Source organism: Rattus norvegicus, chromosome 5, assembly GCF_036323735.1.
Source record: "Rattus norvegicus strain BN/NHsdMcwi chromosome 5, GRCr8, whole genome shotgun sequence".
NCBI classification, from domain to species: domain Eukaryota; kingdom Metazoa; phylum Chordata; class Mammalia; order Rodentia; family Muridae; genus Rattus; species Rattus norvegicus.
The window spans coordinates 62739028-62752394 of NC_086023.1; the positions used below are offsets into that span (position 1 = coordinate 62739028).

Consider the following 13367-nt stretch of genomic DNA (forward strand, 5'->3'; position numbering starts at 1 on the left):
TAGTAAGTAAGTAAGTTAGTAAGTTAGTAAGTAAATAAGTAAGTTAGTAAGTTAGTAAGAGAAAGTAAGTTAGTAAGTAAATAAGTAAGTTAGTAAGTAAGTAAGTTGTTAGTAAGTTAGTAAGTTAGTTAGTTAGTAAGTAAACATTTTAGTACTTGAGCTTCGCAGTCCACACCACATTCTTTCACTGCTACCTGAGTCCTGTGATCAGGTGCCCAAACACCCAGAGAGGGCCCACATCCTGGAGCTGAGGCCAGCCTTCCCTGGTGGTTGCTGACATCCTGGCTTTGGGCTCCATTCCTTGTTACCTCTCCTGTTCCTCAGACCATCACAAGTAATTCTCAGTGACTCTTGATGAGTGGTCTTAGGACAAAATTGACTTAGGAAACAGAAAAATAAGTGAACAGCACTAAATCTCATCCCATCCTGAGTACAACACCCAGGTCTGTGCGTGGGTTAAAGGTGTTTGCTGTTTTAGGTTGATGCCTGAACACCCTAATTTGAATCACTGAATAAGCTGCGTAATTATACTCTGAAAAGGAAAATTTCTACAGTTTAGTTATTTTTCCGGATTACCTCGAGTGTCGCATACAAGGTGAGGAAGTCTGAGTACTCATTAGGATGACGTTAGCAGAGCAAGTCTTTCTTAGTGCCCGCTCCCACCCCAACCCACCCCATGCAGAGAATCGTAGCAGAAAGTCCCTGTGACTCCCTGAGGTGTGTCCCCAGCATCTGTGCCTCTGCTGTGCCCTTGTCTGTGTTGTGTCTTCGCTTGTCTGAGCTGAAGGATTCACTACAAGCTCCACCTTCTGAATCTGCTGAGCTTTCTTCTCTGTGTGTCCCCAAAGCAGGAGCAAGACATTGATTAGGCCTGAACTGTAAAACTGAAGCTTGAAAAGTAAAGCTGAGCCGGAAATCAGTGTCGGTTAGCTTACAGTTTACGTAGTGCCTCATAGCTTTTGCATTTGGTTTTGAAAGAGGAGACTAGCCAAGTAGCTGCCTGTAATCCTAGCACACAGGATGCTAAGACAGGAGGATTGCTGCAAGTTTGAGTGAGCTGCACAGTAACCTCTAGGCCAGCCTGAGCAACAGAGTCAGACGCTCTCTCAGAATGGGTGAGACATTGTTGGGGGACAGATACTTAGGAAGCAATGCCCAATGAATCCATATTCAAGTATTAATTCTTCGTGGTTGAGGAGAGGAGGGTCATGTCCCTTTGCCACATGGTGTCCTAGTGTGAGTGCCACCCTGCTCTTCATGGCCACAGTGCCACTCTTCATAGCCCTACCATGCCACCATTCATGGCCACAGGCCCTGCCTTTTTTGCTTCCTGAGCTTCCAGCCCTTGGCTTTGGGGTGGGGGTGGGGAGTTGTTGAAGATGCTTTCCTGAGGTAAGTTATGAGAGTGAAGCCTAGCTCAGAGTCTGAGGTTGCCTTAGAGACCAGAGCCGGATACATGGAGGCCTGAGGTGGGGGTGTTGACGAGACTCAGTAAGCATGAGGGTAAGGTAGGACTGGCCTCAGCTTGATATCTGAGTCCCATCTGGGTACTTTCCATAGCATACATACCCAAGAAGCAAGGTGAAGATGACAAAGGCCAGTGTCTGAGCTGCCCGACACATTTGGCCAGAAAGCAGACCAGACCTACTTGCCATATTCTTCTCAAGGGTGAGGGGCGTCAGGGCTGGAGAGAGGGCTCAGTGGTCAGAGCACTGGCCTCCCTCGTAGAGGACTGGGGTTTGATTCCTAGCATCCACATGGTGGCTCACAACTGTCTGTACTCCAGTTCCAGTGGATTCTCTGTTCTCTTCTTGTGCTGCTGTATGCGTGCTATACATAGACATACATATAGGCCAATACCACACAAAGAAGGTAAATCTAAAAAAAAAAGAGTGAAAGAATCAGGCATTCTAGTATTGCTCACCTGTGACCTCTGACCTCTGGCTCTCTGACAGAGCAGTAGCCTCCATGGGGTCTGTCTTTGGCCTCATAGCCCTGGACTTGTGACCTCAAGGCCTACTATCACCTGTTACTTCTTCTTGCAGTTCTACCACGCCTGTGACCAGCCAGGCATTGTGGTCTTCTGTATCATGGACTACGATGTGCTTCAGTTCTGTGACTTCCTGGGCTCCCTAATGTCCGTGTGGGTCACTGTCATTGCCATGGCTCGTCTGCAGCCTGTGATCAAGCAGGTCAGTCCAGCGTGTGTCCTGGGAGGCAGGCATAGCTAACCTCTATCTAAATCCACTCGTGCTCAGGCCCTTCCCAGTGCTGCCACAGCTTGGCCCAGCCCTAGATGCTCTCTCTGCAGGTGCTGTATTTGCTCGGGGCTATGTTGCTGTCCATGGCTCTGCAGCTTGACCGCCATGGACTTTGGAACCTGCTTGGACCCAGTCTCTTCGCCCTCGGGATCTTGGCCACAGCTTGGGTAAGAGTGGAGAGGTCTGTGAAGGCCCAAGAGGGAACAGGAGTGAGTACGGGGTGCTGGCTATTTGGTCCCCACTTTAAGGTAGCCTTGCATTCCATCACCGTCACCTGCTGAGTGGCCACAGTGGCCACTCAAGTGTTGGCAGGTGCCACCGGTCTGAACTGGCTCTGGCTTGGATTCCAGGGCCTTGTATTCCTGAACCCCATTTCTCTGCTTCCCACAGACAGTTCGCAGCGTCCGGCGCCGGCACTGTTACCCGCCGACATGGCGCCGCTGGCTCTTCTACCTGTGCCCAGGCAGCCTGATTGCCGGCAGTGCCGTCCTGCTGTACGCCTTCGTGGAGACTCGGGACAACTACTTCTACATTCACAGCATCTGGCACATGCTCATTGCTGGCAGTGTGGGCTTCCTGTTGCCTCCTCGTGCCAAGACTGACCACCGGGTCCCTTCCGGAGCCCGGGCCAGGGGCTGTGGTTACCAGCTGTGCATCAATGAACAGGAGGAGCTGGGCCTTGTGGGCCCAGGAGGGGCCACTGTCAGCAGCATCTGTGCCAGCTGAGGGGGCTTTGGGCCAAGCTCTGAGGGGTATGAACCTGCCTAGGGTTCCTCCGGGGGCTCCGGAACCCACCTAGGTACAAGGGACAAGCTGTGTTTCTTAACAACACACAGTCTTTCTCAAGGATGACTGTTTTCAGGGATCAGGAGGCTTTTCTAAGATATGGAGAACTCCTTAAGAGCCCAGAGTCCTCCTGTGTTTATGGAGTCTTAAGGATGAGCTATGCAGGACACTGGGCCCTTGAGGACCAGGGAGTCCCTAGGGGTGTGGAGCCCTCCCCAGGCATAGGGAGCCTTCCTACAGACGAGAGAACTTCCCAAGGAGACAAACTTTCATCCACAATGTGTCATCAGTACACGGGGAAGCAGGAGTCCATCCTGGAGGAAAGTCACCAGATTTTCCCAGTGGCTCACAGGATTGGCCTTGGGCTGCTGGGCTGGGCTCTAAGAGAGATGGGGCTGGCACTGCCAGGCAGCTGGTGCCCGATGTGGTACAGGTGGAGTCTGGGACGTCTCCAATGAAGTCTGTGCTGAGTCTGTGCTGCCGTTTTTTCCCTTGTGGGGTCAGGGTGTGGGGAAGTGGGGAAGGGGGACACTGAGGAAATCCTGAGAATGACAGGGACCTTCCTGGAGAAGCTGCTGGAGCCACTCACTGCCAGTGGCTTCCGCCCTGTGGCTTGTACACTGGCTTCCCTCTCATGTGTCCCTCCCTGACGCCCGTTTCCCAATTGCTATGGATCCTAGTCTGGAGTCATGAAGAGGGTGTGTGTATCCGTGTGTGTGAGCGTGCTGGCTGTGTATACACAGAGATGAATTAGTGAGACAGACTTCCCCATGCCGCCTACACACACACAGGGAAGCTAAGGTTCCAGGGAATTAGAGTAACAGGTACGAATTTTAGATGTAGAAGGCATCACAAGAATGGAACTACTATTTTAAGCTTCCATTTTTTTCTTGCATGCCAGAAATAATCTTGTATAAATTGAGATTTCATTTCTTTGTGTGTGTGTGTGTGTGTGTGTGTGTGTGTGTGTGTGTGTGTGAGAGAGAGAGAGAGAGAGAGAGAGAGAGAGAGAGAGAGAGAGAGAGAGAATCTCTATGTATATAGTTTGTTTTGGCTTAAATCTCGTGATCCTCTGGGTCCTGGAATCACAGACATGGACACCATACCTGGCAGCTGGACTTGTTCTTTTCTCATGGGTTCATAGCTGAGTTTTGAGGATGTTGTCTTACGCTGAGATACTAGAACATTCTTTCTGGTCCCCAGTATCCATACTTTACCCACTTCCGAGAGTTCAGTCCACTCACCTGGTTCCCAGTCAGCAGTCAGACAGGCTACTAAACGCTGAGAAATTTCTTGTTCTGTCTGCATAGCCCCGAGTTCCTGTACCCCAGTTCTGTGCCACATGAGAAGTTCTTGATTGGCTACTCAGACACAGCGTGACGTCGGTTCTCCTCCGGGGTCCTGTTCTGGGGTTTACTTGATAAGGCAAATGATGGGTGGTTTTCTCTTTTGAGCTCCGTAGATGGAGCCAGGGGCTCTGCTCCTGTCTCTCTAGGCAACCTGGGACAGTGCTCACACTTCTTCCCTCCCCTCACCCCTCCCACTTGTCAGTCTGGAGCAGGAGCCAGTTTCACATTTCTACCAAATCTTCTCTCTGTGCCTTAAGTCCTTCCTATTCTCTTCACAGCCCAGGCCTTTGAAGCTCAAAGCCTAGACAATACCACTTTATTCTTTATTCTCTGTAATAAAATCTCTTCCCTGAGGCACCGAGTACAGAATAAAGTAGCTGGCTGAGTGGCTAGGAGTGCTGGTGTGTGGCCGGGTGTCCGTTCCTGGATTAAAAGTGCTATTCTTGGGCCAGGTATGGTGGTGCATGCCTTCAACCCCAGCATTCTGGGGGCAGGAGCTGTGAGGTAGCGTGAGTGAGAGCCAGCCGAGGTTACATAGATCCTCTCTTAAAGAAAAGTAAAATAAAATGGCTGGACAAATGGCTCAGCAGTTGAGCATGCATTGCTGTTCCAGAGGACCTGAGTTCAAATCCCTGTACCCACAGCTCGAGGGGACACACACTCTGGGCTCCATGGGCACTCTCCACACAAGTGACATACACTCACATGGACACAAACACACATACACATGGTTAAAAATAATAAATTTTTTAAAAAAGAAAAAAGGCTATTCCTTACCTTCTCTGTGGCCGTACCACTCTCAATACACCTGTGCTTGTCTGATCTCAGAGGCTAAGCAGGGCTGGGGCTGATCAGTGCTTGGGTGGGAGATAAGCCATTCTCACCCCGGGATAGGTAGAACTGGTCATGAGGACAGTTGACCCAATAGCCAGGGCTCAGGACTGACTGGACAGAAGGCAGAGGAGGGAAGGGAGTTGGGATACCCTACTCTGTTGGGGGTTGGAAGGGACTTCTCGTGAAGGGGATCTTCAGTGAGAAAGACTTAAGTGGATTGCTACAGTGCCAAGATGTTGTACTAGTCACTAGTGTACTAAGGACACGTGATGTATTGCCCAGCCTGGGGCACACACTGCAGACAAAGGTCAGGGCCTGGTTGGAAAGGGTTACGATGATGGGGAGAGTCAGGGGTAGGAAAGCCTGACAGATATTTAGGAAGGGGGAAGGGGGTGATGAGAGGGAGGCGGTGAGCTCTTTACCTTGAGGGGACAGGGAAATGAAAACATCCCCTTACATACTGGAAGCACTTAAGTGGGGTGGCAGCATGCACAGATGTGTGTTGATGGCTGGTGTGAAGGATGTGTTTGGAAGAGGAGGGTCAGTGACAAAGCACCACAGTATTTGAAAGAGAAATGATGGGGCTTTTTACAGTGGAAGGAGGAGACTGGTTTAAGAGCTCCAGGAAACAGACGTTAGGGCATAAGTTCCCGACAGCAAGTGTGGTGTGTGAGGTATGAAAGTCTAGGATTACCGCTCTCTTTGACATGGATTATGGCTCCATTTCCTGAAATGTTAGCACTCAGAGGATGATGAGAACAGTTTGAGACATTTTAAATTAGAAATATTTGTTGGAGTACTGGGTAGGTAGGTGGGGCAGCAGTAAGACAGGATTGGACACAGCGGCTGAACCATGCCTGAGTCCTTAGTTGTCTGCCGCCTTGGATCATCGGGAACATCTAAGATCCAGCAAGCCTTGTAGACACAGGGCTGTGACCAGTAGCTATTGCTGCTTCCTTGCATGAGTCTGTTCACACAGTCACACCTAGCACCCTGCGTGGGGCATACCTAGTAACACTAGCTCAGCACTGCCAGGTGGTGGAGTGAGAACACCATGTGACAATTCGGTTCCACTGTCTTGTTAGAAAGCCCTGGGAGAGCCAGAGGCATGAGTTGGAGCTGATGGCATCCTGACCCAAAGGAGCTCTCCTGTTGGTGACACGAATGTAAACATGGGCCGGGTCCCAAATGATGGCCCCAGCAAAGGACAACCTCAACACATCAAGAAATGTGTGCATGAGATCATGTCTAAAGTGGCCCGAAAACTTGACCTTGGTGTGGTTCACGAATAGCATGAGCAAAGACCACCACCCCCATGGGTAGCTGACACACTAAACATGACCCCGGAGGACACTGAAATGCATTGACATGGAGTTAAGAAATGCAAAAAAAGGGGTTGGGGATTTAGCTCAGTGGTAGAGCGCTTGCCTAGGAAGCGCAAGGCCCTGGGTTCGGTCCCCAGCTCCGAAAAAAAAAGAACCAAAAAAAAAAAAAAAACCAAAAAAAAAACCAAAACCCCACTTTCTAGTGAATTAAAATTTTTATTTTTTGAGAAAGGGTCTCACTGTGTAGCCCTGGCTGACCCCAAACCCATGGAGATCCTCCCGCCTCTTCTCCCGAGTGCTGAGATTAAAGGAATCACCACCGTGCTTTACTTTCTCGGAGTAATTTGACCAACAATGAGCCAACGTTTGAAGCCTTCACTGTCTTCCTGTGTCTTCTGGCTTGTGGTTACTGGCCTATCTATAGTCTGACTGTGGTATATGTGTGTCTGGTGTCTGACTGTCCTTGTTTCTTATCTGTTCTGTGTCTGAATGTGTGTCTGCTTTCTCCCTGTGTCTGTCTGCTCTCTGGCTGCCCCGTGCCTATCTCTCAAACTGGCTTTGAAGTGTATTTATAGAGCAGCACAGACAATACAGCTCAAGACGCAAATGAGGAATTCCTACCAAAATCTTAGAGTTTTCAAAAGGAAGTAGCTTTATTGCTCCCAACAGACCCAGGATAGTAAACAAAACCACACAGAGGTTATCAACCTATAACCACATGTTACTTTCAACATTTATGTCAGGCATTTGTTTTAAAGTTGCTTCCAACCCGTTAGCTGTTTGTAGCAAATGATTACCTCAACGTACAGTATTCTGGGTCGAGGGCATGGACAGGCACATAAAATTAAATCTATGCATTAGCTTAGGTTGAGAAGCTGATTGCATAGGGAATCACCTCGTAAGACTAATTACATTCTCTTAAAAGTTGTCAAGCAAGCTGAGCACACAGTAGGACAGCAGGTTAAGTACACAGTCTTAAATAATCTCAAGGGATATTCACTATGAGATCTGCCAAAAGTTCAGTCTTTTGGGGGAACTCGTATTTTCTTAAGATTGTATCAGTACAGGATTAAGACTTACACAATCATGGGAGTAGCTCCATCTGTGAAAGCATTTGGCACTGGACCGGAAGCTTTTCCAGGCCTGGTGGTCTGGCAGTCAAGCCACCATTGAGGAAAGAATTAGAGTTGAAGAAACAAAATGGGAAATGTGTCCACCGCTCTCCAAGCCTAACTGCGTGTGTGGCCTGCAAGAGAAGTGGGCTTTTGACACATGGCTGCACTTGGCCCTGAGATCAGCTCAGGGAGGAGATCTGGCTAGAACTGGCTTGGCTACTAACAAGGTTGTGACGTGAGTGCTCCTGAAGGACTGGGTGTTGCTCTCTTTGGCTTCCCAGTTTCTGTGCATGTTTCTCATGGGCAATGCTTCACCAAACCCATGCAGAAGGAAATTCTTAGAAGCACATTTTTAGCCTTGTTTGGCCGTCCTGGTACAAAGCTGCCATTAGTAATTAAGCTAATTTTGTCGGGATCTTGGACCCTGCATGAGTCTGTGAAGGAGAGATGAGGGCAGAGGAAACCAAGTCTCTACGTCCCCTTGGGCTGACTCCTCACCTTTTTTTTGTTAACCCCCCCACCCCCATCTTTTATTGATCATTAAGGTTTTCAAAAACCTCAAGTCCTCTCCTTTCTTCTAGGCATGTGCCAGCCTGGGCTTCCCCGTCTCCCTTGTGTTAGTTGTGGTCCTGTGTTGTCCACAGAGACCCAAGAGTGGAAGTGGCCCATGTGATGCGAGCCACTTCTAGGCGCAGGCCTGTTTACCTCCCTTTTCCCTGGCCATGGTGATCGGCAGCATTCTGGATTATAACTATATTATCCTGAGTCCCAGAAGGGTGCTACAGAGCTGAACCCCAGCCAAGCTCAAATAAAACCAAAGCACGAGTGAGAAGCAGGCCTTAATGGTTTTTAAGCTGCTGAAAAATTGAAGCCATTACCACCATAGAACTTAGCCTCTGAGGCTGACAAAGATAGAGGCTAAGAGTTAAAAGTGGAGGGCTGGGGATTTAGCTCAGTGGTAGAGCGCTTACCTAGGAAGCGCAAGGCCCTGGGTTCGGTCCCCAGCTCCGAAAAAAAAAGAACAAAAAAAAAAAAAAAGAGTTAAAAGTGGGACGTTTTCCTGGTGAGGAGTCCTCCCCACACCAGGGCTGTGACAGCAGCCCTCACCTCTGTGTTCCTCAGACTGTAGATGAAGGCGTTCAGTGAGGGCGCCACAATTGCATAGAGTAACGTGATAATCTTACCCACACTGGGGTCTTGGTCTTTGGGCTTGAAGTACATGAAGGAGATGGTTCCGTAGAAAATCACCACCACCGTGAGGTGGGCAGAGCAGGTGGAGAAGGCCTTGCTCCGGCCTGTAGCAGAGGGGATCCTCAGGATGGCAGTCAGGATGAAAATGTACGACAGGCATATGAGCAGGAGAGGAGTCACTGTCAGGACAACCGTGGCCACCATTAATAGCAGTGCGTTGAGGGAAATGTCCCCACAGGCCAGTTTCAGCACTGCCAAGATCTCACAGAAGAAATGGTTGATGATGTGATGACCACAGAAGGGGAGGCGCCAGGCAAGGATGGAGTGCAGGAGTGAGTTGGCAAAGCCTGTCCCCCAGATTGTTGCTGCCATCTGTGTGCACAGCTGCCCGTTCATGAGCTCCAAGTAGCGGAGTGGCTGGCAGATAGCCACGTACCGGTCGTATGCCATCACAACCAGAAGCAGGCACTCCGTAGTACCTAGTGCCAGGGTCAAGTACATCTGCAGGGCACAGCTGGGGAAGGAGATGGTCCTTTGGACATCCAGGAAGTTGAGGAGCATCATAGGTGTGAAGGAAGAGGTACCGCAGATGTCTATGAGAGAGAGGTTGCTGATAAAGAAGTACATGGGGCTGTGCAGGTGGGGGTCCATCACAATCAGCCCCACAAGGAAGGCGTTTCCTAACAGAGTTATACAGTAGATGCCTAGACAGAGCACAAACAGAGCTATCTCTAGGCTGTGGTGGTCCTGGAGTCCCAGGAGGATATACTCTGTCGCAGCTGTGTGGTTTGTCCGATCCATCTCATGTCTTCTTTTGCCACCAGGACCACACAGCTCTGGCTGGATGGAAAATGTGCAAGGCGGGCATGGGACCTGCAGCAGGTCAGCCCCCTTCGCTGGAATTTCGTTCCGCCATCTGTATAATGAGAGAGTTGGACTTTAGGTCTCCAGTTCTATTGACATAGCCAGGGGATAACGTGGCACATTTTGGTCCCCTGCACTCTTCGCTGTTCTCCACAGCGTTGCTCAGAGGAGGCGGGGGACTCATGTGTGATGTCCAAGTCTCCGTCCTCCCGAGTGCTAGTATCACAGGTGTGTGCCGTCACGCCCAGCTTGTCAAGTGTCCTTGGCTGTTCAAAGGAACCCCTTTTCTAAATCATGACTTCCTAGGACAGTGCCGTCCATAGCATTTCTGCTTCATTCATTCACTGGGTGTTTATTGAGCACCTTCTCTGTGTTAGATATTGTTTCAGAGGCGGGGGCTCCAAAAGAAACAAAAAGAGCGAGGGAATTTTTTCCCACACCTGTCATAGGCATTGCCAGAGGCAAGAGGTGCTCCGGAAGTCAGGTGTTTGGTGGCTGCTGTCACCTAGCACAGGACATTTTGGCTCCCCAGGGATGTGTAAATCCGACGGTTGGTCATCTCTCTTTAAGCAGTTGCAGCAGGACAGTCTCTTGATTTTTTTTTTTTTTTTGGTTCTTTTTTTCCGGAGCTGGGGACCGAACCCAGGCAGTCTCTTGATTTTAAAAGGGAGATCCAAGAGCACGCATGCTCAGGAGAGCTGCTGCTGGTTTAACCTGGTTCTGAGAGCCCATGAGCCCGTGCTATGTACCATGGACACAGCAGAGACAGCGGTGGCTTCTGCTACTCTGAAGTTTAGAACCACTTGCCCTCTTGCTCTTGGTGACCTTGGACACAATGCTTCCTTTCCTGGGGTTTTTGTCCCTTGAGAGTCTCTCAAGAAGTCAAATCTGAGCTCCGAAGAGACAGCTTAGTCATCACTGGCTGTGCGGTTACAAAAGGGTCTGGTTCTGTCGTAAATCGGCAAAAGGCGTAAACCGACCTCTCTGCCCTTTCCTTCATTTCCATCCCTCACATAAAACCAAGAGGGATGGCAGAGGCTTTGTGGACACTCTGCTCTGCTCTCCTACCTCATGGGAACCGCACCCGTTCTACACATCTGCTTCAGTCTTGGTAGAGTGTTTCCGCCGTTAGATATAGTCCCTGTAATCCAGGCTCTGGCCTCTACTGTGAGAGATCCTGGGGTGGACCCGCCTTTCTTGCCCACTCTTAGAGGCTCAGCTTGTACACCTTCCTTGGCTGCCCACCCTGACAACTGGCTGTTGGTAGATGGATTTCGCTGTATTGTGTTATGGTCTCTCCTCTCCTCTCCTCTCCTCTCCTCTCCTCTCCTCTCCTCTCCTCTCCTCTCCTCTCCTCTCCTCTCCTCTCCTCTCCTCTCCCCTCCCCTCCCCTCCCCTCCCTTCCCCCCTTCCTCCCTCCCTCCCTCCTCTCTCTTTCTCTGACTAGACTGTTGAATAGTGAGTTATCTAAGTGAAAAGTATACATCCAGTTTGTTACTGTGGCCCGTTCCCAAGAAGGTCAATGATTGTCATTCCGACTGAACCATGTGTTGAGATGGCTGCTATCACTCTGCCCCGTGTAGTGACCTCTGATATGAAGACTCCTCCCACTCCACCAGAAAGATGTAACTGTTGGGAATAGTTGTTTTTCCAGTGGGGAGGGGCACATCAGGAGCATCGTGGGCTTCACTGCGGTTTCAGGGTCTGCTCATGACACATTAGGGCAATGAGAGCTAATCCATTTTAAGTGGAGAAAATACCGGTTGCCAGGCAACCAGCAGCTTCGACTCACAACTTGGGCCCAGGATGGGCCACATCAGTCAGGATATGCTGGGTTGTGCTGCAGTAACACACAACCTCATAATTTTAGCTGTCTTAACATGACAAATGTGTCTTTCTTAGTGTTCACACACTGTGGATTCCGGAGGGTTCTTTCTAGAGACTGGCTAAGAGAGGCCTCTGCCACTTGGGATATGACCAGTTATTGCTGGGGAAGGACACTCTGGAATAGCTCCAGCATCGTTATACGCTCATACCCAAAAGTGCAACATCAACCTGCAGATTACAGGGCCTGTGTAGTCCCGACACACGTTCAGAAGAGAGAGAACCAGGAAGGTTACTGCATATCAGCACTGCATCTGGGCACCTTGGCATCTCATGGCACACTCAGATCCCTTCTAAATCAGGCATGGTGGTACATGCCTATAAAATCACGAGGGAAGGGCTGGAGAGATGGCTCAGTGGTTAAGAGCACTGACTGCTCTTGGTAGCTCATAACCATCTGTAAATGAGATCGGATGCCCTTCTCTGGTGTGTCTGTTGACAGCTACAGTGTGCTCATACATAATAAATAAATAAATAAATAAATAAATAAATAAATCTATCTTTTTTAAAAACCACAAGGGAGACCAAGGCATGAGAATCATAGGTTTGAAGTCAGTCTGGTTTCCATGAAGAGTACCAAGTCAGATCTTTTTTTTTTTCACAAGTGACTCTAGCATCTATCCAGATGACACTCTTATTCCCTGGAAAAGCACCATATTCAAAGAGCTATGAGACATTGACTGTCCCCCAGAACCACATCTCTGCTCTCTTTCTATGGTCTTAGACCTTGTGGAGGCATCGGCAAAGCAGGGCTGAGCCCTGGAGTAGGAAAGAAGAGACCTGGGCCTGCTTTCTGGCTCTTTGTCTTTTAATCTGCGGTGTGACCTTGGCCAAGTTCTTGCAACTCAGAAAATAGAGACATTCACTTAGCTGATCTCTGGTCCTCTGTGACCTCCCAAACATCCCATCATGTTGTTCCAGAAACTTCTAACCCCGAGGCCTGGCAGGCTAGTGTTAGTTTGCAAGGTAATTATGATGTTTCGTTGCTGGTTAGTCTAATGTTAACCACGAAATTCTTAAAAATGCAGGCTTCAGACATTATTTTTATACAAAGGAAGGGTCATAACAACTAGAAAGTTCACTTTCTTTAAAATTCCTGCATCACCATTTGCACCAGCACTGTGTGACAGGGTGGTGAGAGAGACCTTTGAGTCAGTCTGACCTGGGCCCACACACAGCTTTGCTGATTGATAGCATCAGACAGAGAATGTGATGGTTGGGACTTGTTGAAGCTTTGCCCTGTGTATGCCACAGACTCTGGGGGTGAAGTGATCCTTTACTAGGCCTGGGTGCTAGCACAGAAGGAGTTGTCTCCTTTCATAATTGCTGTGTGGTGGCCTTGGGTGGGTCCGTCCATCCATCCATCCATCCATCCATCCACCCTCCCTCTTGCCCTAGCAGGCTTTTTTTGTGTGGTCATTTGAGACAGGGCCATTGACTAGCCTGGCATTTGCTACACAGACCAGGCTGGCCTCAAATTTATAGTGATGCTCCTACCTCTGTCTCCCAAGTGCTGGGACTGCAAGTGTCAACGCCATGTTTAGTTTGCTAACAGCCTTCATTTCCTCACCTGTCATAGGTAGATGGCAGTGTTTCCTTGGAAGTGGCGATATTTTAGGGATGCAGTGTGTGTAAGTGTGTGTGTGTGTGTGTGTGTGTGTGTGTGTGCGCAGAAGCTACTAGTACAGAGCCTGGCTCATGGTAAATATTCAGCCAGTATAGACATTGTCATGTGGTAAACGCTTTACCTTTTAAATA

The 13367-nt window shown here is 49.4% G+C and overlaps 2 protein-coding genes across 10 annotated transcripts in view; one reads left to right on the forward strand and one right to left on the reverse strand.

Annotated features, from left to right (window-relative positions):
- Positions 1 to 5160, forward strand: part of Tmem8b (transmembrane protein 8B) — a 28950-nt gene extending 23790 nt beyond the window's left edge. For 8 of the 9 annotated variants that reach the window (XM_039111013.2, XM_063287726.1, XM_039111012.2 and 5 more), the window contains 3 exon segments: positions 2046 to 2192; positions 2312 to 2428; positions 2652 to 5160. In XM_039111013.2, coding sequence (XP_038966941.1) covers positions 2046 to 2192; positions 2312 to 2428; positions 2652 to 2987 — 600 coding nt within the window. In that variant the 3' untranslated portion in view covers positions 2988 to 5160. 9 annotated transcript variants of the gene reach the window in all.
- A 3551-nt stretch (positions 5161 to 8711) lies between these two features.
- Or13e8 (olfactory receptor family 13 subfamily E member 8) lies at positions 8712 to 9662 on the reverse strand. The gene has a single exon (NM_001000408.1). It carries the CDS (start codon positions 9660 to 9662, stop codon positions 8712 to 8714), a length of 951 nt encoding a protein of 316 aa, NP_001000408.1.
- Between the last annotated feature and the right edge of the window lie 3705 nt (positions 9663 to 13367).

Bases quoted from the DNA above. Each gene is read 5' to 3' on its own strand.
- Or13e8 (NM_001000408.1), bottom strand. From the start codon at position 9,662: ATGGATCGGACAAACCACACAGCTGCGACAGAGTATATCCTCCTGGGA.